The sequence below is a fragment of the Neofelis nebulosa genome, chromosome 16, assembly GCF_028018385.1.
Source record: "Neofelis nebulosa isolate mNeoNeb1 chromosome 16, mNeoNeb1.pri, whole genome shotgun sequence".
NCBI lineage: Eukaryota > Metazoa > Chordata > Mammalia > Carnivora > Felidae > Neofelis > Neofelis nebulosa.
This window is the reverse complement of record NC_080797.1, coordinates 14796851-14822451: the sequence shown is the minus strand read 5'-3', so window position 1 is coordinate 14822451 and position 25601 is coordinate 14796851. Positions and strand designations below refer to the sequence as shown.

Genomic DNA, 25601 nt, shown 5'->3' with positions numbered 1-25601 from the left:
GAGGGGCCTAAGAGAGCCTAAGGGGGGAAGGACCTGACCACGTCCTCCCCACCTCAGAACCCGACTCTGGGCAGGGTCGCAGCTGCCCAGCCTCTGCCCCCCGCAGGTGCGTCTGGGTGGCGAGGCTGTGGCCCACTGCTCCCACCCCAGAACCTTCCAAACCTCTCACCCCCGAGTCCCGGTTCTCCTGCTCTGTGCAGGACAGGGGGCGGGGGACGTGCACACAGGGCTGGACGGTGAGCAGGTGATCTGAACAGTCGTGCACCCCAAAGACAGAGGTGGGTCCGTGAGGGGAAGGGACGCCCCCTCCAAGAGAGAGAAGCGCGAGTGTCCACCTAGAGCGACAGGCCTGGAGCCGGCGGTCACGGCTCAAAGCCCTGCAGGTGCAGACGGCCTGCCCGGGCGGCTGTGGCCAGAGGCCAAGTGGGGTCACGGCAGCCGCTCACCCGAGAGGGCTCTTTCCGGAGCCCCCGACCACAGATCCACGGAGGGCGGCCCGGCAGCTGGCGTGGCCAGTATCAGCCCCCTTCCTGCTGTCGCTGTGGGTCGGGACCTAGAACCTCACCCAGAGCCTAAGAGGGGGAAGCCTGGGTTCCAGCTCCCCAGGGGCAGGATACCTCCGCGGGGGCCCTGGGGCCTTCTTTCCGGAGAAGGGGGGAGGGACAGCACACAGGTCCCCACGTCCTCACACACGGGCACTCACACGCACGTGTGCACACACACACACATACACACACTCAAGTACGTACACATTTGCTGCCACGTTCACATGCTTTCATGTGTTCAGTCTCCCACCCACGCACACCCACGCACACCTCTAGGCCCTCACATGCACGCGCACGTGCCTGCTCCCTGATACGTGCACACACACTTGCACGCTCACACCTGCACACACACGCACTCCCCGCCATCACGCGCGTGCTCTGGAGCGCACACTGGCGGTTTGGGGGGGGGGGCACACCCCTGGGGGCTCCCTCCAGGTTCCACCCCAGGACCGAACCCCAGGGCCAGATGAGCAGCCGGCCAGCTCCGCCCCACATCAGGCCAGCTTGTCACAAACACAGGGACGGAAGGAAGTTCTGCAATCTGCACACTGTCCAGTGACACATGAGAAAGCCCAGGCCTGGCCACCACCCACATCAGAGCCCCCTCCTGCACCACGGGTGCACTCTCACAGCTGGTCCTGAGGAGGGGGCCTGGGGGTCTGGGTGAGGACCGTTAACACGGGTGCCGCGGCCTGCCTCTATGCTCCCCTCTGGCTGACACACGGTCCCCTCCGCCTTTGGGTGGATCATCCACGGGCGCTAGAAGCTGCCTCTTGGGGGGTGCACAGCCCGTTCAGAAGCGCGAGCGCCACGACACCTGTGTCTGGCCAGGAGCTTGGCCCAGGACGCGTCCACACCACGCCCGACCGATGAGGGAAAGGCTGTAACGGGCGTTCACAGAAGAGACGTGCAAACGGGCAACAAGGCCCCGGAAAGGCCTCGAAGGCGCCCAGTGGCGGGAAAAGGCAAGTAAGGCTGCCGCGGGGCGCCCCGGGTTGGCGGCCACCACGCGCTGGGCGGCCCGCGACGTCCACTGCGGCTGCCCCCACCCTGAGCGGCTCCAGCCGCTCTCCCAGCAGGGCCCTGACGAGCGTATGGGGGGGGGGGGGGGGGGGGACAAGGGAGACCCCGCGCTGCGCGACTTGTGGACGCGAAATGTGCACGTGAGGCCAGCCCCTGGAGGCACACGCGGTGCCGGTGGGGGGCAGGGAGTGGGGAGGGCCTGGCGGTCAGCATGGGGACACCAGCGTTCCTAACCCCGCCGCTCAGATGGTTGCACGACTCCGTGAGTGCAGTAAACACCACCGGCGTACGTGCTTCAGGGAGGTGAGTCCGGGGCGCCTGGGCGGCTCAGTCGGTTGAGCACGTGACCAGCTCAGGTCATGATCGCGCGGTTCCTGAGTTCGAGCCCCGCGTCCATCGGGTTCGCTGCTGTCCGCGTGGAGCCTGCTTAGGGCCTCTGTCCCCCCCCTCCCCTCCCCCTCTCAGAAATTAAAGAAAAAGCCAGGGGCGGGGTGAGTCCCGTGGAATGTGAATTCTATCTCAACAAAGCTGTCATAGGGAAGTCGGGGACAGAAGGCAATGGCCGTCCACACCAGGTCACCGGCGGAACAGTGCCGTCGGCGTGAGTGGGACGGACACCCGACAAACAACCCACCCGCCCGGCCTGAGGCCAAGCAACAGCCACTGGAGGCCCTGGGTCCTCCTGCTCGGGGGGTCGGAGCCCCCGCACCTGCTGGGGACCACAGGCGGCCCCCGCAGCCCCTTGTTCAAAATCATTCAGAATTTTAACGTGGCAGAGCATGAAGCCTGTGGGACCCTCCCCGGAGCCAGACCCCCACGAGGACTCCCCAAGTCCCCAAGACGGTGTCCCCAGAACCACCCTGCTGCCGGGCTCCCACACCGGCCTCAGCACAGGGGAGGCCTCGGCGGAGTCCAGACGTGGGACCCAGGCTCCCCTGCTCTCGGCCCGGCTCCCATGGACGAACAGCTTGTCTCCCCGGCCAGCCCAAGGCCAGCGGCCAGGGCACCCTGACCAGCAGGTGGGCACACCCTTCATGGGGAGGGGCACCACCGCACCCTCGCCGGGGCTGAGCAAGGCCAGGTCCGGCCACACCCCACTGTGGGAGGTGACCTCCCGTCGCCAGGACCCCACTGCCTGATGCACACACGCCGACCCCTAGGCCGCCCAGCCACTGCACTGGCCCTGCCCACTCCTGTCCTGCCACTTCCTCCTCCCCAGAGCAGGGGCTGGGGCCTCGCGACCACAAGCCCCCGTCCCCCGGGGCCCGACGGTGGAGAGCGGCCCCTGTCCTCCCAGAAACCCCCACTTACCCCGCTCCGGGCGGCCGCTCCCACGTGGCTCCGACCGCTGGTCTAACCCCAGAGTGACTCTCCGGAGACCCCTGACCCTACTCGGGGCCCCCAGGCGCCCCGCCTCGGCCCTGCCACTGCCCGAGGAAGCCCGGGGGGGGGCGGGGGGGGGGCTTGGCGTGGACACGGCCCAGACAGGCCGCCTGGGAACTGGCCTCCGGCCCTGCGTCCCCTGCCCTCGCTTCCTCTGCTGCTTCCTCTGCGGGGGGCGGGGAGGCCTCGGGCCGCCGTCCCGCTGGCGCCCCTTCCCGTGCGACAGGCAGGTCCTGAGGATGCCTGCGCGTGGTCGCCTCATTTTCTTCTCAAGGCTCCACCAGGTGGGGACGGCCGCCCCGTCTGCACAGGTGGCGGAGGCAGGCGGAGGGCGGGAGGCAGGCTCAGAGCCACCAGGGGCTGCCGGACGGCACATCACCAGCAGGGACGGGGCACAACAGCGCTGGGAGCCAGAAGTCCTCGGTCAGGGCCACGCTCCCTCTGGGTCCTGCCGGCCTTTCCCAGCTTCTGGGGGTGCCAGGTGGCCTCCCGCATTCCCGCAAGGACCTCAGCCACGGGACTTAGGCCCACCCTGAACACTTACGAAGACTCCCATCCTGAGGCTCCAGATGGACAGGAACTTCGGTGGGGGACACTATTCCCCCCAGGAGCCCACTGTGGCAGGGAAGATGGGGTATGCGGGGGAGTTTCCCAGATAAAGGAGAGGCACGCGCCCCCAGGAAAGACTGTGGGTCGAGGGGCCCACCCTTGGGAAAGGCTCCGTGGCCGGGGGACAGCAGAGGCAGCCTTTGAGGGCCAGCCACCGGGACAGAGAGCTCTGGACCCCGGAGCCCCAGGCCACCTGCTTCGGGCACAGACATCCCTGCCCCCATGACTGTAAGGAGAGCAGTGATGGAGCTGGGGGCCGAGGGGGAGGCGGGATCTGGTTCTCCCCTCAGCCACGACCCCACCCAGGATGCCCTAGTACCCACCCAGGCCAGCGGAAATCAACAGCAGAACGGGGCTGTGGGTGCGACAACCAGGAGGTCACGGCCCTGGCGGGGGCCTCATGGGCCGGGACCCCCAAGGACAAGGTGGTGGCAAAGTCCGTGCACAGAAGCCAGAGGCAGTAATATGCCCGGCCCAAGGTCACCCAAGGCCGGGGAGATGGTCTGGCCTCGGAGGGATCAGGTCCAGGCCAGCCCCAAGTTCAGGTCAGGGGCAGGCCGGAGCAGCACGGACGGGCAGCCAGCGGGTCAGGAGGCCACACTCAGGGCTAACTGCGCCCGAGGGACACTCTTCAGCCCCAGCAGGTGACCACACATGTTATTAACGGGCAGGCTCTGCCCCGGCATGTCCGCACGAGGTGCACGTGTGTGTTCATCGGTGTGAAGGGGCACGTGTGCAGGCCTGCACCTGTACGTGCGTGTGCACATGAAGAGCGTAGGCGTGTGCGACGGCTTATATGTGTGCACAGTGTGTGACCACGTGCGTGTGAGCACATGTGTGTGTGTGCGCGTAGGAGTGCAGGTGTGTGCACAGGTGGGTGAGAATGCACGTGCGTGTGTGTGCACATGAGTGCAGGTGTGTGCGAGGTTTCTATGTGTGCGCACAGGTGTGTATGAGCACGTATGTGTGCGAGTGCACATGAGGAGTGGGGGGGTGTGTGTGAAGTTTATATGTGTGCGCACAGGAGTCTGCGTGAGCACGTGCGTGGGTGTATCACTTTCACTCATGGGAGGGCATGTGTGCATCCGTGAGCGTTCACGCGTGTACGAGTGTGTGTGAGCCTCTTTGCGTGGGTGCAGGGCCCTGTGGGGGAGAAACAGCCCCACTGAGGGAAGGGCAGAGCCTGGCTTCCTGGAGAACGTGCGGGGAAGCAAAGAAACCGGCTCACCTCCCCCTGTGCCCGGAGGGACATGGCTCCCCCTGCTGGCCCACACCCCGCGGACCCACCCCGGAGGACACGAGAAGGCCGCGTGCCTGTGTGGTCCCGGAGGGGCCTGGGAGCGCCTGCCTCCGGCTCCGGCCAGGCCTCAGGGCAGCCGGGCTTGCAAACTGCTGCCAGTTCCCCGGGCGCCCCCGGGGTCCTCAGCTCCCCTAGGTACACCCCTCTTTTTGTCCCCTCAGACCCCCCCCCCCCCACCGAGGCGTCACCCTAAGGCCCTGGCTGTGCCCAGCCCTGTGCTGGGAGTGAGCTCCCCGTGGGCCAGGCTCGGGGTGAGGATCCACCAGGGGCACGACATGAGCTGAGAGGCGGGGGGAACCGGCCGGGGCTGCCTTGTCTTCCAGGAACTTTCCCACACCCCCAGTCCCACCAGCCAGTGCACAGGACCCCTGCCCTGGGTCAGCCTCGACTGGCGTGGCCAACGCCTGCTTTCACGCCACCGACCCCGTGAACCCTCACGTGACCCCCAGAGGTGGGCACCTTACAGCTTAGGAAACTGAGGTGGCACAGAGAGGGCCACGTGGTCAGGGAGGGGAGCTCTCGGGGAGAAGCCAGAACCTGGAGGCGGCCTCTCAGACAGCCCCAGGCCCCCCGGGATCAGGGACTCATAGCCCTGCCCAGAAATGCAGCACGGTGACCAAGGCCGGCACCTGCCAGACACCTACTGAGGTCCCTCAGGCCTCATCCGGCCGGGTCCCCCCTCGGGACACTCCTACAGGAGAGGGGACCCTCACTCTCTCATGGCCACACCATCCTGTCCCTCCTGGCCCCGCCCAACTGCTCCTGACCCTCCCTGTGACACACCCATCATCCCTCAGTTCGCGCCTCCCACCTGGTCTCTCCAGGGTGAGGTTTCACGTATTTGGGACTGAACCTCAAGAGAGGTCGAGTGTTCGTTCGGCCCAAGGCCACACGGCACTGAAGTCACACGGCTACGTCTACCAAGAAATCCCGCACCCTCACCCGTATCCTGGGAAAGAGGACCCCAGTAGTGGCAGCCTGCACAGGCCCAAGGTGCCCCAAGACCACACATGCACGCCTGCCCCCCCCCCCAATGGCACCTGGCCCTGCCCACACCCGAGAGCTGGTGGTGGCCCAGGCAGGCACTGGTTTAGGTGGGGTCCCCAGGTCACACTTGAGCAGATACAGCCTCGGCCTCAAACTCAGTCCCCTTTTCTTTGTTTTTTTCTTTTTTTGGTTAGTATTTTTTTTTTTAATTTTATTTTTTTAAATTTACATCCAAATTAGCATGTAGCGCAACAACGATTTCAGGAGCAGATTCCTTAATGCCCCAGTCCCCTTTTCAATATAACTGCCACCGTCACTGCCTCCCGCCCATAGGGACCACCACGGAATCCCAAGAAAGCCACATGGCTTGGCCTGGTGACTTTATGAGGGACTCCCTGCACGGGCCTGGCCTCTCTGTCCACCCCTGACTGCTGGGCAACCACAGACACAAACTTCAAGACGGCCAAGACCTCGGGTCTTCCCTGCCCTCCGGACCATGCCCCCAGCATGGTCCCCCCCGCACCCCCCAACACGTGCAGCCCTCAAAAAGAGGCACCTCTCTCCACTCTTGGGTGGCGCCATGGAACCACCTCTAAAATAGCATCTCTGTTCACTAAGCCCCAAGTTTTCCCCAGGCACTTAACCTCCACGAGGGCCTGGGGGTAAGCACTGTTATCCCATTTTACAGATGAGAAACCAGCCCCAGAGAGGCGGGTTTGGGCAGAGAGACCCCAGCGGGTGAGAACTGGGCTCTGAACGCTGGGCGCTCAGCGGGAGGCCAGGGGACCCCACCTTTCCTCCTCCCCAACGCTCCCGTGGGGCCAACACCCTGCACCCCTGCCCGTTTACCCACCGCCGCCGTTGAGGGCAGCCCCTCTACACGAGGACACAGCTCTGCCCTTCACTGACCTTGCAGAGGAGACCTCCCCTCAGCCTCCCGACAACTTTTTTCCCTGGAAGTCATTAAACTGACACATTGTGATTACACTGATCACAGCTGTTTGCACTGTTGTTTCTCTAAAGTGGGGGAAGGGTCTGTGCCCAGGACACACCCGAGTGTAGGGAGGGGGTAAGTGAACCCCACACAGGGCAAGTCTGGGCTCCACAAATTGTGCAAGAGGGCGGGTGGGGGGAGGGCTTCCATCCCGGGGTCAGTCCTGGCGTGCACACACACACACACAAGCACAAACGACCCTGCTACCAGTTCCAAGGCCGGCACTTGCTGAAGCTGGACCCCCCGCCTCCCAGAGGGCACGCTGCCTGGAGCGCTGGCCTGGAGGGGCCTGGATGCCTGTCCCTAAAGGCTGCCCGGGCACAGGGCTGCTGCTGTCCGCCCTCCGGGCCAGCTGCTGATGACAGCACCTTCTCCAAGCCCTGGGAGTTGGTTGCCTGGGAAGTCTTTTCTGAGGGACTGACACCCACACCCTAAACCCAACAGGCGGACTTCACGTCAGCTCCCTCCTCCCAGGAGCAAAATGCCTTCGGATGGGGCCGTGCCCAGGGGACCCCGCGCGTGGCTGCACACACCGGGCCCTGCTCCAGGGAGGGAGACCCAGGAGAGCCTGTCACATGTGCGCCCGGCTTTGTTTTGGCTGGATTAGCCTGTGCCAAAGCTCCAGTGACATGTGGGTGGGACTCGGGCCCCTGGGCCATGGCTCCAGGGCAGGGATTTATCTCTCAGGCTGGTGGAGGAGGCCCGGAGCTGGGAGGGACGGAGGGAAGAAAGCCTACCACCTCCTGGTGACGGATGCGGGCCTCCAGCTGCCCCCGGCTGCTGGGCCCACTGAACCTGCCCACCGCCGCCAGGAGGCCAGGCAGCCACGGGTAAATGTGGTGCCACCAGGCTGGCAGAAGAAGAGGCTGGGCCCCAGGGCCCCTGCAGCCAGCTAGATGGTGCTGCCTTGGCTTCCCCCACACTGTCCAGGGGGCCCGGACACCCACCGAAGCCCATCTCTCCCGAGCCTCTGCCCAGTGGGCCGTCCTGTGGGTGGCCGCTGCTCCCAACTCCCTATGCAGGCTACTGGTCAGCCAGGCAGGGCTCCCTAGAACCTGCCCCCAACACCGACAGGGGCCTCCCACACCAAGACCATGGGCGGGCAAGGGGCCATGGTGGCCTGGGACCCAAAGCAACGCTCCCACACCTCCCAGGGGGGCCCTGGTCCTGGCCACTTCCTCCCCTGGACACCTGGGGCCAATGCAGGCCTCCTGCCCCAGTTACCTGAGCCTCCGCCGCCCACCCCCCTGCCAGAGGCTTCAGCTGTGCCAGTGCCGGCACCACGGCCTGCCCACCTCCACCATCAGGCCCCTAGGGGGTCCTTCCCAGAGCAGTTCCTCCCGCGGGCTCTACTCAGGGTGGGGAAAGGGTTAATTTCCATGCAAAAGAGGAAACCGCGGCTCAGGAAGCATCATGTCCGCAGTGGGGGGGGGAGGGGGGGGGGACTGGACTGGAGGTGGGGGTGGGGGGTTTGGCGGGCTGGACCGGCAGGTTGGGGGCAGCCGCAGCGGGCAGAGGGCTGGCCCAGGGGCGCGGCCAGCGGACTCACCGGGGTCGAAGTGCGAGCTGAAGGCGAAGCTGGGGTTGAAGAAGGACGACGACATGGCCAGGGCTAGCAGCGCGGCGGGCATCCCCGGGCTGACGCTGCGCTCAGGACGCCCGGGGCCCCGGGCCGCGCCGCGCCATCGCCCGAGCGGCCGCCGCAGGTGCGGAGCGCGCCCTGCCCGCCGGCCCGCCGAGCGCCCACCGCCGCAGCCGCGGGGCCGGGGCGGGTGCGGTGCGGGCGCGGGGCGGCGGCGGCAGACGAGGAGCCTCCGCCCGGCCGGCCGCGGCGCCGCGGGGCTCCGGGGCTGGTGCAGTCCGAAAACACTGGCGGGCGCGCGCGCGGGAGCGGGGGGGTGGGGGGGCCTCCCTCCCCGGCGGGGCGGGGGGGGGGCACGGAGCCGCGCGGAGGGGGGACCGGGAGGCTGGGGGGGGGGGGCGCCGGGACGGGGCGTGGGGAGGAGGCGCGGGCAGAGGGGACGGAGAGACGCAGGGTGGGAGACCCGGAGACGCGGGGGAGGCACGGAGGCGGGTGGGGGGGGGGTGCACGGAGGCAGGAGGGGGCACGGAGACGCGGGAGAGGGCACGGCGGCACACGCGGGGGTGGGCACCGTGGCGCGCAGGAGGAACACGAAAGCGCGCGCAGGGGGGCCAGGAGGCGCGCGGGGGGCCACGCGCGCGGGGCTCGGGGCCTGGCACGCGGCCCGCACACGCAGGTTTCGGAGGCGGCTCGGGTCCGGCCCCGCGCCCTTGGGGCGGCGCCCGCGCTGGCGGGGGGTTATTTTTGCACTGGCCACCCTCGCCTGTGCCTCGCCGCGACGACCGTGGAGGAGGAGGCGGCCGCCCCCACCCGGGAGTGCACAGCGCCCGCCCGGCGTTTGGGGCGGGCGCGGCGGCGGCGCCGGGCACCGAGGGACGGTCCCCTCCACCCCCACCCCCCACGCCGCGCCATCTTGCACCGCTGCGGCGCCCGCTGCAGGGGGCCCGTGGGCCGCGGGCGGCCGGGGTTGGGGGGGCGGGGGGGGGGGTGCTGAGATCAACGCCCCTCCCCCTGTGGGAGCCGGGAGAGTTACAGTGTAGTCGGGATCTGGGTTTTATGTAACCTGGGTCACGCTGGTTCATCCATCCATTCATTCCCCGGCCGATGAGCAAAACACCCCTTGGCAGGGCCCCGCTGGAGGGCAGGGGTGTTGTGGGAGGCAGGAGGGGGCACCTACTGCCCTCAGGGCCTGCGAAGGCTTTGGGGAGAGCAAGGACGCAGGCTCCCGCTGAGGAGTCAGCCCCTTAGGGAGAGGGCGCCAGAAGGTGGCCGCCTTCTTCTAAGGGGTCCCCTTGTGTAGAAAGTGCCCCACCAAGGGGTGAAGGAATGGGTGAAGGAATGGTCCCCTCCTTTCCCTTCAGACCTTAAGGGTCCCCTGCTATGAACAGTCCCGACCCACCACGGGCCTGTGGGAGCGAACAGGGTATCCAGAACCTTCTGACCGACCCTGATTGTGTGGAGGCTGCTCTAAGTAGCTTTGACCCCACAGGCCGCTGTTGAGGATAAAGGAGCCACAGGTGGAACGGCCAGTAAGGGGCCCGGTGGGGACAGGTGCTCAGATCCCGGGGGCGAGCAGGGTCAGAGGCCACCAGTGGTGAAGGTGACTGAGGGCTGTGATCTCGGAGTGTACCCAGGAAAAGGGGCTGGGTCCACAGTCCGCGACCTCCCCTCCCCACCCAGGAGGTAGGCCCAGCACTGCCCGGCCCCCATATGGAGGGTCCTGCCTCTGCCCACCCAGGAAGGTGCCCCGGATACCTGGACCCCGGGGAGGCTCCTTGAGGGACAGGCAGGGGAGATGACCGGTGGCCATCTCTGTCCAGACCCTCTGCACCACTGTGGCTGGCCTCAGTGACCAGGGTCAGAAGACAGTTCCCTGTGACACGGTTTGCCTGTGAACACACATGTGGGCACACACTCAAACGCAGGGGTCACCCGTAGCGGAAGCCTCATGCAGAGGGTGGGTAGATCTTGGAGCATTGGGGTTACGGACCTTCCTCTGGGGTCCAGGCAGGGCAGGGAAAGCCCCAGGGCTCCAGCTGCAACACTCCCCCGGCACTTGGCCACAGTGACGCCCCTCCCCCGCCCCATCCCAGGCAGCAGGGTCTTCCGAGGTTTTCCTGCAGCCCTGCTGTGTCCCAGGCATGGTAACCATTGAACTTGAGGCATTCCAGATCCCCCCCCCCCCCCACCGCCAGCGTTCTTCTGTCCCTTCGACTGGTACTTCCCACGTGGGGCCAGCCGGCAAGCATCACCGTCACCACGGTGTGGGGCAGGAAGCCTGGCACTGGAATTTAGGGGAGGGTCTGTCTGGATGCTCCCCGGAGTCAGAGCCAGGAACCGCTGTCCTGCCGGGGTCTCCTGAGCCCAAGGGCCCCCGGTTGGCACGAGCCTGACCCTCTTCCGGCATGATGAGGCCCACTGGGCAGTACAGGGCGCCGCAGCCCTGTGGAGGGCAGAGCTGAGCTGCTCGGGGCTGGCCAGGCTGCCTGGGACTCTTTCCCTGGCCTCTGGGCTGAGGTCCAGCCCCCTGACCTCTGAGAAAACACAGGGAAGACAAAGGATCCGAGCACCAGCAGCAAATACAACACCTTGTGCCCTGGGGCGCTTGCTTGCTTGCCCAGTGTCAGGGGTGGGGGCAGCAAGACAGAGAGACAGGTCCCAGCGTAGAGGGCAGGCAGGGATGGCCCAGGGCTCCCGCAGGTCTGGCTTATACCAATCCCAGGGTGGGGGGAGGTCCCTGAAGACATGCCCCCACTTCCCCTGACCCGGGGGGAGGCCGGAGCCCCAGAGCCCTCCACAGCCAGAGCTGGGCCTAATAAAGGTGGGGGTCAGGGTGCCACACACCTGGGCGACCGCTGCCCAAGGGGCTGGCTTGTCACCCGTAAAGGCCAGGCTGGCAGGTGCTGTTTCCCTGGCTTCACCACAGGACCCACAGGAAGTCCTAGGCCACGGGGATCGAGGTCACGGCCAGGAGCCTCTGGGCCTACAGCACGGGGTCACAGAGGCATCTCGGGCAGATGGTGTGAAACACTGTTCCTGCCTCCCTGGTGCTTGGGGTGGAGAGGGGAGGGCACCTGTCCCCGGAAAGATCCAAGGGGGCTGGGCCTCGCCGGGAATGGTGTCTACAGAGGGAGTTTGGGCCTAGAGGAGACGCGGGAAAGCCCGAGGCTTTGGCAGCATGTGCAGGAGCAGTGTGGGGCCGGGCGGGGTGACAGAGTGAGGCCGCTCTGTCCCTCAGCAGGTGAGCGGGCCCACGTCCCGTGCAGGAAAGGGATGAAGCGTCACACCTGCGGGGACACAGGCCGGCCCCGGAGGCATGCTCGGCGAGGGAAGCCCCAATGCACCAGGACAGAGGCTGTGGGTGCCCCCCACCCCCCGTGTGAGGGCCCCACGCTGCTCCCAGCCACAGAGATAGGACACAGCCGGTGGGCCAAGTGCCCAGTGAAGTGACCGCTGAAGGGGTGCGTGGCCTCTTTTGGGGTGACTGAAGTGTCCTGTGATGCTCGTACACCTGCAAAACCCAGAATTGTGCGTTCTAAACAGTGACCTCTGTGCTGTGTGAATTATTTCTCAGTAAAGCTGTCGCACTTAGGAATCGGCTAACTGATATTTTGAAATTTTTTTTACACTTACTTATTTTTTTGAGAGACAGAGCACGAGTGGCGGGAGGGGCAGAGAGAGAGAAGGAGGCACAGAATCAGAAGCAGGCTCCAGGCTCTGAGCCGTCAGCACAGGGCCCGACGCGGGGCTTGAACTCACAAGCCGTGATATCATGACCCGAGCTGAAGTTGGACCCTCAACCGACTGAGCCACCCGGGCGCCCCGTGGGTAACTGATATTTTAATGCAATACCTTAAAGGGTCAAAATCAATGAGGAAATCCGCAATGAGCAACATACCCCGATCTTGATTGACAGGAGCAGGAACAGAGCCGTCGGGGGCCTGAGACAAAGGGATGTCTGCCCGTCAGCCTGGCACCCCTTCAGTCCACACCCCAGACGAGCCCCTGGTCTGGCCAGCCTGGGGGGTAGCAGCCTCCTTTGTGCCCCCTGGGAACACGCAGGCCCCCTTTTAGGCCCCTAATAAAGGGAGGGGGCCTGCTCTCCATTCTAGCTGGGTCCGCACCTGAGGCTTGGGGAGAGTGTCACAGTGGGGGACAGGCCTGGGGTGGGAGAGAGAGCAGGAGGGGGAGAGCATGAGAGGGTCAAGGGGAGGGGGCTTGTTAAGTGTCCTGGGGCTGCCCTGACAAATGACCACGAGCCGGGGGGGCTGAAAACAGCAGAAGTGTGCTCTCGTACAACTCCGGGGCGAGGAGGGAAACTGACGGTTGGAAGGCACATCCCCTGAAGGTCTAGGGGAAGCGTCTCTGTCCTCTTCCAGCTCCTGGTGGCCCCAGGGGTCCCTCGACCCGTGGCCATGTCACTCCAATCTCTGCCTCCATCATCCTGTGGCCTTCTCCCCTCCTCTGGGTGTCTCTTGTTCTCATAAGGAACCTGTCAGTGGCTTTAGGGCCCATCCCAATCTAGAATGATGCCATCGTAACTGGGCACATTGGCAAAGACTCTGTTTCCAAACAAGATCCCATTGACGGGTACCAGGATTCGGGTGTGGACACACCTCTTGGGAGGCCCCCTCATCCCCCTACAGAGGTGGAGACGGGGCAGGGCCAAGGGCACAGGGACAGCATCTGTAGAGTCTCTCCTGTAATAATGAGACACATTGGCATTTCTGCACACGAGGTTGCCCGTGTGGGGACGGGCACCACCGTGGGCATTGCAGGGCCCCAGGGACACCCTGCCTGCAGGGGTTTCACCCCCAGGAGACTCACGGCACCCACAGCCCCAGACCCGCTCCCCTGGCCCACCCCTTCCTGCTGCACCAGGAATGTGGCCACAGCCTGGGGGTGGGAGGAGGGGAACAGGTGCCTGTCCCTGCCTGTGTGTGTGGTGGGCAGGGGCAGCTGCAAAGGGAAAGGCCTGTCTCCCTCCCCCTGAACTTGCCCCAGACCCAGAAGAACTCTCCTACAGGAGCCTGCCTCCCACTGTTGTGCTTGGCAGGGGGATGACAGAAGGGGTTCTGGCATTTGCCAAAGAGGCAGGACGCAGTCACCAAGAGTGCCAGAGTTCCAAGCCAGCCTGGCCCCCACAGCACCCCCAGGGGGACAGGCCCTGACCTGGGAGGAGTCTGAGGCTTGCACCAGCCTTGTCCTTATGTAAAAACGGCTTCCTGTGAAAGAAGGGCTGATTCCCCTCATATTTGCGGGCCTTGGGGCAGGGCTGGGCTGCTGAGGGCTCTGCAGGGGGCAGGAGAGGGGGTGCGGAGACCAGGCCCGCCCCTCTCCCCCAGCAGTGGTTCCAGGCAGGAGAAGGCAGTGCCTGCTGTGCCCGTGCACGGGGACAACACTGTGCCCAGAGCTGTGAGGTGGCCCCCATGACCCATCCAGGCCAGCTCAGCCCAGAGAGCGGGCCCAGGGCCGCAGGTGAGGGGGTGCGGCCTGACTCTGGACAGAAATGAAAGCAGAGGGGCCTTCCAGAAGCCAGCTATCTGTCCGCTCAGGGCAGGTGCTGGTTCCAAGGGCCCGTCCGCCCGCTCTCCATCCCAGGAACTCACCCCAGGCTTCCCACCCCTTACCCGCAACCTAGGCAGAAATGGACACAGACCCGGCCTTCTGGAATATGCAGGGGCAGACGGAGCAGGGCTCAGCACTGGGTCAGTCACACTGCGAGACCCTTCACTGGTGCTTACTTTTTAGGTTTTCTCTCTGATTTATGCTTCACTAAAAGCATTGTTTCGGGGCGCCTGGGTGGCTCAGTCGGTTAAGCATCCGACTCTTGATTTCGGCTTAGCTTGTGATCTCACGGTCTCACTCCCTTAAAATCAATCAATCAATCTTTCTGTAAAAAAGCATTGTTTCCCATTCTACATTAAAAAAAATTTTTTTTTATGTGTATTTTTCACAGAGACAAAGAGACAGAGCGTGAGCGGGGGAGGGGCAGAGAGAGAGAGGGAGACACAGAATCCCAAGCAGGCTCCAGGCCCCGAGCTGTCAGCACAGAGCCCGACGCGGGTCTCAAATTCACAAACCGCAAGATCATGACCTGAGCCGAAGTCGGACACTTATCCAACTGAGCCACCCAGGCGCCCCAAATATTTCCTTTTTCTTATCGAGGTAAAATTTGTGTAACATAAAGCAAACCATTTTAACATGAACGATTCAGTGGCATCTAGCCCATTCATAATGTTGTGCAACCAGTTCTAGAACGTTCTCCCCACTCCAAAATAAAAGCCTGTTCTATTTTAATTCTTCACTTCCCACCCCTCCATCCCTCAGCAACCCCCAGCCTGCTGTCTGTCTCTACGGATTTGCCAATTCTGGATATTCTAGACAAATGGAATCACACGCTCCGTGGTCCTCTGTGACTGGCTCCTGTCCCTCATGAGTGTGAGGGTTCGTCCAGTGTTTCATTCCTTGTGTGCTGAACAGTGTACATTGAGGGAATGTCAGCACTGCCTGCTGGGGACGAGACCTCGGGGTCCGCGTACACGTGCAGGCGTGCATCCCACACGGGCACGGAGCAGACGGGCGTGTGGGAATGTTTAGGGCAAGAACGTGGAACCGTCCACGGTTTGTCCCAATCATCCTGCTCTTGTGACCATAGCCAAGGAGGAGACACTCCCCTGGACAGAGACACGCATTGAAATAGCATCTCTATGACAAAAATGCTGGGATCTGTCCAGGGTCCAGCAGCAGTGGCCAGGGAGAGAAGTTTCTGGAACATCCTTAGCTTGCAGACCTCACATGAAGTTGTTACACAAAGTAACATGTGTGAGCGACTCACACAGAGACGACAGATCTCAGAGCTGTGTCCGCGCTGTGCACAATCACCAGGGAAACCCACACAGAGGAAAGCTGGATTTGGGGCTGGGAAGGGGCTGTTCCACATGGCGTTATCGGGGCCCGGCTCTGTTGGTGAAGCACACGGGCCCAGAAAGCCAACGGACATAAGGTGTCTCCAGGCAGACCACAGCCAGGAAGGGTCCCCGGGGTGCAGCTGTCTCTGGTCTCCCTGCTCTCAACCTGGTGACTGTCCTGCGAGGAGGGCCCTACCCAGAGAGAGAGGCCAGCCCTGCCTGGGGTCCCACAGCCCTGGTGGGAGGCCGCGTGGCCTGACAGAGACTTCCCTGACCCCGCCTCACCTTTATGGCCAGCCCTGACATGGCTCCCTGGCCCCCTACAGTGACCCATGCACACAGGCCAGCCGCCCGGCCTGGATGCTCACCGGAGGAGGTCCCATCATTGTCCAGTGGCTTCCGGTGGCTTCTCGGACATGCTGGCCAGCCTGCACGCCCTGAGTGACCCTGGCAGGCCCAACCAGCCATCTCCTGGACCCCTCCACTCCCCTCAGCCCTATGAGGCCAGCAGGCAGGGTGGGACCTAATACAACAGACATTTGCTGTCCACTCTCCCCGCCCCCACCCCGGCTTGGGGAGACCAGGCGCTGCCAGCGGTCAGTCTGCCCAGCCCAGTATGGATGTGCCAGGTGCCAGCGAGCCCCTGGGGGAGGCCAGCGCCAGGCTGGAGTGCCCGGGAGGGGCAGGGAGGGGGGACAGGTGCAACCCAAGCCGTAAACAGGCCCAGGGGTTGCAGGTATAAAAGCAGACTCTTAGCACCCCCAGCCTGACCTGCCACCCAGAACCCTCAAAGGAAGCCAGGCAGAGGTGAGCCCTGCCTGGGGAGGGGGGCATGGGCTCTGGGCCCAGCCAGAGCGTCTGGCAGAAGCTGGGGGCCTCATCTTCATCCGTAGGACAGGGGGAGGTCCAGGGGGCTGAGGAGACTGCAGGGAGGTCCGGGGGGGGGGGAGGGAGGAAAAGGAGGAGGAAGGGGAGGGGCAGCCCCAAGGGAGCCCCAGTCTAAAGGCAGCTGCGCGTGCCTGGGTCTGCTGCAGTGGGCACGTGTGCACACTCACGCTGGTGTGGCCTCCAAGAAAGTGTTATTATTGGGGAGCAGTGTGGGGAGGCTGAGACCCACTCACTCACCTCAGGGCCCCAGGTGCTGAGTGGGGGGGTCAGGGAGCCTGGGGGTGGGGAGGGTCCAAGGCCAACGGACCCGCTGACTCTGGCAGGCACGCTAAGCCAGCTCTGGATCCCCTGGGACCCAGTCCCCATCCAGTGGGGCCCCTACTTCCATCACCCCCACCCCCAGCCCTCCCTGGGACCCAGTCCCTGTCTGAGGCGACCCCCTGCCTCAATTACCCTCCCCCTCCCCCCAGCCCATGCAGCATTTTTTCTCATGTCAGCATCTGAACTTGGTGGCTCACTGGCAAGTGCCAGAGGCAGAACAGCCCCCAGGGGGGCTCCGCGGGTGGTCCACAGGGGTCTGGGGTGGTGGGGGAGGTCCCTGCCAGCCTTGACCCCTGCCAGCCTTGAGAGGATGTTCAGGACATAGCAATGCTGGGGACATGCGGGGGTCTTAGCCAGGCTTTAAAGCTCCAATCCTGCTTTGGCGGGGGAAGTCAGTGAGGTGGGAGGGAGGGAGGGTCCTGCTGGAGGACAAGGACGAAGCGGGTGCCTTTCCAGGCACTGGGAGCAGCCCCGGAGGCTGGGCAGGGGGCCCACGGCACCAAAGGGCTGGCTCTGTGTGGTGCCCCACAGCTCCCACCCCCCAGCTCTAGCGGGACCTATCAGCCTCCTTCCGGGGGTGAGTGAGACTCCATCCCAGGCCTTGGGTCAGGGCTAGAAATACACCACCGGCAGCCTGAGGCCCCAGGCCCTGTCCCCCCCTCTGGCTCTGATCTCAGGCTCCCCTGCCTTCCTGTGGGGGGTACCCTCAGAGCAGTGGGGTGGAGCGGGTGAACGGACACAGCCCAGGGCGCCCACCAGGCTCCGGAGACGGGACGCCACCCCTGGCTCAGCCAGACCTGGCCTGGAATTTGGCCGAGGCCATCCTCTGTAAAGCGGGCGACCCTGGCTCTGGCGGGGCCCCAAGTGGCAGGCAGGGCATCCCCCCCCTCCAGAGTGGAGTTCTGAGACTCCAGGGTGGCAGAGGGGGAATCGGAGTCTCAGCCCAGGATGTGGGGTGGTGGGGCCTGTCTTGCGCGACTCTGTGGCCCAGGCCTGCCCCTGACCGCAGCTGACCACCGCCCCCCCCCACCGCCCCTGGGCCAGCCGCAGAAGTTGGCTGTTAGGGTTGACGCTTGGGGGCTCAGCTCCAGGCCCGCTCCAGGGCCCAAAGCCCTTTCCCCGGCGTCTCCCTTCCCTCCTGGTTCCTCACACGACCGTGAGAAGGGGCAGGGCGGGCAGGGGTCGCCCCGTTTCACAGATGAGGAGCCCGAGGCCCGGATCAGCTGTAAGGCATGCCCAGGATCAGGAAGGAGGATGTGGCTAGGGGGCTGTGTCCAGCACTCCCTGCCCCCCGGGGCTGCCAGGGTCGAGGTGCAACCTTTGACCTGTGGCTTCTCTATTGGGGAAGAAGGTAGAGACTCCTCCAGTCACTGCCCAGCCCCACTCAGGACACACGGGCCACTGGCTGCCCTTCCTGGCCATGGAAGTATGTTCCAGAAAGTTCTGTCACCCCATGAACTTTCAAGAGGGCCAAGGAGCCTCTGAAATAGCTGTTTTGCCACAAGCTCCAGAACCCAACCCCCCCCAGGGACGGCAACCCGAGAGCCCGGCGGGTCACAAGGCACCGCCCTGACCGCAGGACAGCCTGGTCCCCACCTGCTGGCCCCTCGGCCTGTGACCAGACCCCCACCCGCCTGACTGGAGTCCTGGCCTGCCTCGGTGGCTCCTGCTTGACACGGGCTCTCCGCGAACGGAGGACAGTGACATGCGTTCCGCCACGGGCCGTGGTCCTCCCTGCTCAGGACACCTAGGCTCAATCCACAGCCAGCCTGAGACCGGCCTGCGCTCAGCACACCTCACTGTGGGTGGTCAGGTGCCGGCCAGAAAGACCAATACCCGCCCGTCTGGGGTCTGGGGAGCGAGGCCGGGGCTGGGGGCCCCGAGTCCTGAGTCCTGATGGAAAGAGGTGGGGCTTTAGGTAACCACGAAGGCTTCCTAGAGGAGGCGGCTTTGAGATGGGCCCGGAAGGAGCGAGGGAAGCGGAGTGAAGGACCTTGTGATCGTTACTTACCGGACGCAGGCCTCAGCCTCTTCTGTAAAATGGGTGCGGTACGTCAAGGGGGCCGGCTGGCATGAGGCAGGTCTCAGGCACACCTTCCCCGAGGGCCCTGGACCCGGGAGTCTCTGTAAGGCCAGGGGCCCCAAGGGCCTCTGTGGTCAAGGGCAGCCGGGGGCCTGGTCCAGGCCCCTGGGGACCCTGCTCGGGAGGCAGGAGCTGGCACCAGGCAGGGGAGGTGTCTGCTCTGGTCTGAGCAGAGCGTCCCCCACCCAACCCGTGTGCACCCACCGAGCCGGCTCCCTGTCCGCCGCAGGGCCAGGATGGACGAGGACTTCTCCTCCCAGATGAAGAAGATGGCCTTGGCCATGGGCACGTCCCTGTCAGACAAGGACTTAGAGTTGCTGCCCACGGACATGAGGCATCACGGTATAGCACACCCCTCGTCCCCAGCACCGTGTCCCGACCCCGGGCCTGGCCCAGCCACGGCCAAGGAAGCAGCGGACACAGGAGCCCGTCTGTGAGCTCCCCCTTCCCCGGGCTGGGCAGCCTCGCACACACAGGGGTGGAGGGAGGGGAAGTGCAGGACACGGCCGTCCCCACCCCCAGGGCAGAAGCCTCCCTCTGGGCTCCCCGTGACCTGCGCCTGGCTGTCCCAGGTTCCTTCAACTACCTCAAGTTCTTGGAGTACATGCAGAAGTTCCAGGCCTCGGGGCAGCTGGACAGCGCCATCCGCCAGGCCTTCCAGACTCTGGACAAGGACAAGAGTGGCTTCATCGAGTGGAATGAGATCAAGTAATGGCCAGTGGCTGGGGAGAGGGGTACTGAGCCTCGGGCCCCGTGCCCAGTCCACGGCCACCGCATCCACCCCGGCCCAAGACCTGGCACCCCCCGTTGGGCCCCAGCTGGCCTCGTGGGAGGTGGGGCGGCCGGAAACAGGCCAGGTCCACAGCACTGGGGCCAGGCCCAGAGACGACTCTCCAGCCGGGCCTCAGTTTCCCCACCTGTAAAGTGGGGAGTGAGCACCTTGCAGACCATCGGGCACCGGCCAGACACCCCCTCAGCTCTGACCCGAGCCCCACCCCTGGCTCCAGGTACATCCTGTCCATCGCCCCCAGCAGCACGCCCACCGCCCCGCTGACGGACGAGGAGGCAGAGGCCATGATCCAGGTGGCAGACACGGACGGGGACGGCAGGATCGACTTCGAAGGTGGGTCAGCACAGACAAAGGGGGCAGAGGTGTCTAGGGACCTTCCTGGCCGGCCGCTCCCGGACCCCACGTCGCGAGGCACCCAGCTCGGGGCAACGTTGAGTAGGGCCGCCCACCCCCAGGCACCAAGCGAACAGCCTCCTCCTTAGGGGGGCACCGTCACCCACCACAGATGGGAAGCTGAGCGTCAGGGAGGCTGAGCGGGTAGGGCGCTCACTGGACGGAGGGGAGCCGGTGGGGGAGAGGCGGGCTGAGGCGGCCGTGGGCAAGGTCAGCCAGGGCGCAGCAGCGGTCCATGGTGCAGGGGACGGAGCGCGGTGGTCTGAGATGGGCAGGGAGGTTTGAAGAGAGGGACCGGGGCCTCGGGCTCTCCATGGCTACCCTGGGGTCCGGGCATCTTGCAGCCCCGCCCACCCCCCCACCCCCAAGTTGCTGGCCCCGGGGCCTGAGGGCAGAGGGCAGCAAGGTCACCCTGAGAAGAGTCGAGCAAGGCTCAGAGCCTCAGACAGACGGACCTCCAGACCCCACTGCCAGCTGTGAGCCCGTCCTCACCTCTCTGGGCCTGCAAACCCTGACTTACGAGGTAGCCCCTAGAATTAACAGAGGGGCAGCCTGGCCAAAGGGTTCGCTTCGGACTCAGTGCCCCAGCCTCTCTGCCTGAGAAAGGCAGGATGATCTCAGGAACTCTAAGGGGAATTCCTGAGGGTCTCCACAAAGGGGACCGAGGGTCCCCAGTCCATCCTAAACCCCCAAAGGGGGCTGGCTCACCTCCACCAAGCAGGCCCTGGGTGGGGACACAAGGCACACAGCAACTGTGGGGGTCAATCCTGCTCCCCAGGGCTCAGGAGGGCTGGATGCAGGGTCCCCTCCCTTGTGAGACCCTCCCCCAAAGGGGGCGTGTGTTCCCGTTGGGTCTGCAGGACTTGAGGGGCACAAGGCAAGGGATTGTTCACCAGAAATCTGTCTCCTATTCTAGAATTTTCTGACTTGATCAAAAAGGAGAAAGTTCCAAAGAAGTAGTGCCACACCCAGCCCTGGGCCAGAGGAAGCTACCCCACGGGGCATCGCGGGGTGTTTGTGTGCCCGATCAAGGAGGCCATGGGGGTGGACACGGCATGTGCCAGGGAAATGGAAGAAAAATGTCATTAAATGAACAATGCAGCCCGAGTGTTTCTTGGGGGGCAGTGAGTGAGCTGGGAGAGGATCATGGGTCTAGGGGAGAGCTGGGGGGGGGGGCGGGACAGGCTTATGGGGTGTAGGGGGGAAGACGGGAGGCTGGGCTGGTGGGTGCATCCAGCCCCTGCCCCTTCTGCCTCCTCCTTGTCCCCACAACCCTGGGGACACCTGCAGAGGGGTTCCACGGCCAGCTTTTGCTGGGCCCAGACCCCTGTAGGACCCCCTTCCCCAGCCCCAGCTGCACTCTGCTAGGCTGCCCTGGGTTCACGCAGCAGCCACGTGAACACAGAGCGGGGACACCTGAGACCCCAGGGTCCCAAGGGGGCCCTGGCCTGTGTCCTGCGTTGTCTCCTGGCTCTCTCCTTCCTCTTCTTGATGACCCTTCTCCCCAGCCTCTTCCTGCAGAAGAGAAGCCCCTCCCCCTTGGGGCCTTGCCACCCCGCCCCCCCCCCCCCCCATGCTTGTCCTCTGGGAAGGGCGGGTGCTTCTGTCCTGCGGTTTAAGCACCACCTGGTGGCCAGGGCTCCCATATCCCACCTCTTCCTGTGCCCTGACTCCTGTGTCCATTTTGGCTTCCCGACGCCCCATTTCACGGGAAAAGGGCATCTCAAGCTTAGCTTAGAGCCCAGGGCTGAGCTCTGATTTGCCTTTCCCAAAGACTCGTCACCTGCACCTTCCTGTTTGTGCTGCCTCATTCCCGGGGCTGCTCAGTCCAGGAGCTTTGAGATGTGCACACAGAGGGTAACGGCTGCCCTCCCCCTCCATCCTGGGGCTGGTCCCGGGGAGAGCACTGGGCCCCCTTCCCAGCCTCCCCCGGCCACGTGTGGAGGGTGAACACAGGGGCATGTGTGGCTTATGGTGAGGTTTACAGGAAGTGGGTTCTCTCTTCCAGTCTCCATGGGACTCCCCACCTTCCAGGAAGGAGGGGCCAAAGGTGGCTGGACCACCCCGGAAGTGAAGGCGCCCCTCCGGAGCACCCTCACTGGGCTGTGGCAGGAGCGAGGGCCTAACTCACATATCATCTTGCACTCCTCCCCTTACCCACCCTTGTGGGGGTCCCACTGGCTCTGCCCTCAGAAAGCCCAGACAACTACCACAGCCCCCCAATAAGATTCCCACCTGCCACCTGACAATCGGTTCTCAGCACAGCAGTGGGGAGAGCCTTTAAAAATACAAGTCAGGGGCGCCTGGATGGCTCAGTCGGTTAATCGGCCGACTTCGGCTCAGGTCACGATCTCGCGGTCCGTGAGTTCGAGCCCCGCGTCGGGCTCTGTGCTGACAGCTCAGAGCCTGGAGCCTGTTTCAGATTCTGTGTCTCCCTCTCTCTGACCCTCCCCCATTCATGCTCTGTCTCTCTCTGTCTCAAAAATAAATAAACGTTAAAAAAAATTTTTTTTTTAATAAAAAAAAATACAAGTCAGATCTGGGGCTCCCAGCTGGCTCAGTCGATAGAGCAGGAGACTCTTGATCTCGGGGTTGTGAGTTCAAGCCCTGCATTGGGCATAGAGCTTACTTAAAAAAAAAAAAAAAAAGGAAGTCAGATCCATTGCCCCACTCAGAACCCTCTAGAAGCTCCCCTGTCAAGCCAAGTCCTTGGAATGCCCACGTGTCTGGCTCCCCATGCTCTCTCTGACTTCAGACCTCAGCCCCCACTTCAGCCACACTGGCCTCCTCACTGCTCCCTCTGCACAGCGTCTCTTGGGCCTGGCATGCTCTTCCCTAGAATTAGATCTGTGTGACTAACTCTGCTGCCTCCTTCAGTGTTTCCTCAAATGTCACATCCCAAAGAAGCCAATCCTTACTCCCCTGTTGTACATCACACATGCCCTCCCCATGCCTTCCTCGTCTCCTTGCTCTGTTATCTTTCCCCGTAGCACTCACCAGCCCCTAATACACTATAACATTCACTTACTATGTTCATTGTGAGGAAAAAAAGCACCAAGGACGTGGGGTCTGAGATCCCAGGGAAGGACGGCTTTGAGCTTCATGTTGGCACAGGTTCCCTGCCAGGCATCTGCCAGTTAGTAACGGTGGCCAAGAGGCTGGGCAGCTGAGGAGGGCATCTGGTGGCCTCCTGAGTGTTTGGTATCTTCCAGGGAGGAGGAGGGGTTTTGCTTAGGGCCCTAAGGGGCTGGAAGTGAGGAGTGAGGACAGGAGAACCAAGCCAGTCCTCACAGAAACTGGAGACCAGCCTCAGCTAGCCCAGTCCCTCCCCTCAGTTCCCCTCAGAGCAGAAGAAATCCCTCTGGATCAGGGGCAAAATGCAGCTCCGTACAGGCCAGCCCTGGCCATGCCCATTAATTTGCATATTATTTGTGGCTGGTTTCAAGCTGTTTTTAACTGGAAGGGCACGGAAAGCCTGGAAGTACGAAGAATCGCAGGGAGACACCATGCAGACAGTATGGTGAGAAAGCTGGTACAGTCACCACTGTCCGATGACAGAGACCGTAGGCAAGAGCGCTGCTAGACAAAGAGGCCATTTCATAAAAGTGAAGGGTCAGTCTGCTAGGAGAACACACAGCTCTAAATGTATATGCGCCCACTAACACAACCTTGGAATTCGTAAAGCAAAAATGAGCCAACTAAGATGATAAAGAGGTGATGCATGACCACAGGGGCAGATTTTACCGTTCCTCTTGGGGACTGACAGAGTGAGGAGCAAAGAAAGCAGTAAGGACATGGAAGACTAGAAACACAAAGAGTGAACTCAACCCAAACGATAAAGATCAACTCTGCATCCAACAACTGCATTCTCTTTACGCCCACCGATAGAGCGGTTACCAAAATTGACCAAACGCTGGCCATAAAGCAAGTCTCAATGGAGTCAGAGAATTGAAATAACATAGAACACGTTTTCTGACCCTGGGTAAGTCAAGTGAGAAAGCAAACCCAAAATGAAAAGTAATGCAGTGCTAAACAACCCACAATTCACAGAAAAAATATTTTGAACCTAAGAATAATGAAACTACAATAAACCCAAGTCTCGTGTTGCTTGGAGGAAAATAGAGTGTTTGCTGCGTGGGCTCGGAAGGGAAAGGCTGACCATCGGCGATCTAAGAACACTTCTTGAGAAGTCAGAGAAAGAAAAGAAGATCAAATTTAAAGGAGAGGGAGGGAAGTAGAGGAATTCTGAAAGGCCAAGGCCCCTGCCCCCGGTGCACACCCCACAGGGCAGGCTGTTGGTTTGTTTTGCTCATGGTTCTGCCTGGCACTGATCCAACAGGAACTTCAAGGATTCGTTTGTGCTGTCACTGGTCTCCAAAAAGGCACAGGTTAGAGGGCCACAAGTGCCGTGGGCCTTGGGACAGGGTCTGGGTGGGGTGGGGCCAGAGATCTCCCCCTCCAAGCTGCCCCTATAACTCACAGCCAGCTGGGGAAAGGACTGTGTCAGAAACTCAGGGTGTCCCCGCCATCCTGCCCATAGGGGCTTCGAGGAGCTCCTGCCGGGTGGCGCCCGGTCCTGCCTGGGCTGGGAAGTCAGGCTGCCCCAGGTTGGAGCAGCACCTCTGCCCGTCTGCACAGGTTTCCTGCCTACCCCCGTCTCTGGCCCCCACCCTGTCTGTCTTCCCACCTGCTGAACACCTTACTTGCAAAAATACATAGCTTAGTAATTTACAGCGGCTTCCCCCTGGCAACTCCTAATGACAGCTTCAGACAAAAATACCTTTTACAGGAGACAGGGGGGAGGTCCGAACCATTCTTCCCCGGTGTGGCCCCCACCCTGCCCCTGGGAGCCGGCCCGAGGGCAGCGAGTGGCCGGCTCCTTCTGGCTGCAGCTGTAGCCCAGGGAGGGGTCTGAGCTGGTGCCTGCCGCCCCTCCCCTCAAGGAGCCCCCACCCCTGGGGCCCAGCCATCCCCCCTTCTCGGGACTCGAGAGGACGCGTCTGGAGGTCAGCCTGACTCTTAGAACTGCAGGTAGAGGGGCTGAGCTCCGGGGCAACACTGGCCCGGCGGGGAGGAAGTGGGCCTGCAGCCCCTCCGCCCCTCAAGCCCCAGACAGGGCGCCCCAGTCACGCACGCCAGACGGCCACTTCTTCCCATCCAGCATCTCACAGGACGAGACGACCCCACGAGGAGGGGACGTGGACGGCCCCGAGCAGACGCCCCCGCCCCGGGCAGGGGTCGGGCCAGAGTGGGCCTGTGAGTCTCCGTGCTGCGTCCCGCTCTGGCACCAAAGAGGAGAAAGACTCTCCTGTGCAGATGAGGGAACCGAGGCTGGACACACCCCAAGGAAGGGAACGGCAGCGACAGGGGACGGTCCAGCAAGTGAGCGCCCTGCGAGCTGCCTCAGCCCTCCCCCGGGGCGGCCCTGCCACAACCCACGTGCAGGAGGTCACCCTGTGCGAGCTGGAGGGACTTCCTGGCCAGCACACGCTCCCCAGTGCGCCTGGCAGAGGGAGGGGAGGTGCGTCCTGGAGAAGGAGCACCCTGTCCGTGGGCCTCTCACCACCCCCACCCTGACTTCGGGGCGGCCTCACCCTCCTCTTGGGCACAGCCTGCCCAGTGCCCACCTCTCAAGGGCTCCAGGCTGCACACTTCCAGGGGGTGTCCCCAAGCGGGTGGGAGGAATAAGAGGGTCTCTGCCACAGGGGGAGCACAACCGCAGCTGGGGCATCCGAAGAGGGCAGGGGAAGAGCCTCCAAGCTCCTTCGGAGGGCAGGGCCCGCCAGCCAGGG

General features: G+C 63.5%; 2 protein-coding genes across 8 annotated transcripts in view; one reads left to right on the top strand and one right to left on the bottom strand.

The window, feature by feature from the left end:
* The window catches only part of AATK (apoptosis associated tyrosine kinase), a 33970-nt gene extending 25256 nt beyond the window's left edge, over positions 1-8714 (bottom strand). For 5 of the 7 annotated variants that reach the window (XM_058703930.1, XM_058703931.1, XM_058703927.1 and 2 more), the window contains exon 1: positions 8391-8714. Coding sequence is in view for 3 of the 7 variants with exons in the window: in XM_058703927.1 (XP_058559910.1) it covers positions 8391-8472 (82 nt within the window). In the remaining 4 variants the exon portion in view is untranslated. Of the gene's footprint in view, positions 1-2879; positions 3328-8390 lie in introns of those variants that run through there. The other 2 variants (XM_058703928.1, XM_058703933.1) reach the window with 2 other exon arrangements.
* A 10138-nt stretch (positions 8715-18852) lies between these two features.
* On the top strand, positions 18853-20911 carry PVALEF (parvalbumin like EF-hand containing). Its single transcript, XM_058703952.1, has 4 exons — positions 18853-18968; positions 19199-19334; positions 19634-19749; positions 20726-20911. The coding sequence occupies exons 1-4, from the start codon at positions 18863-18865 to the stop codon at positions 20767-20769; spliced, it is 402 nt and encodes a 133-aa protein (XP_058559935.1). The 5' UTR covers positions 18853-18862; the 3' UTR covers positions 20770-20911.
* Positions 20912-25601: the final 4690 nt, after the last annotated feature.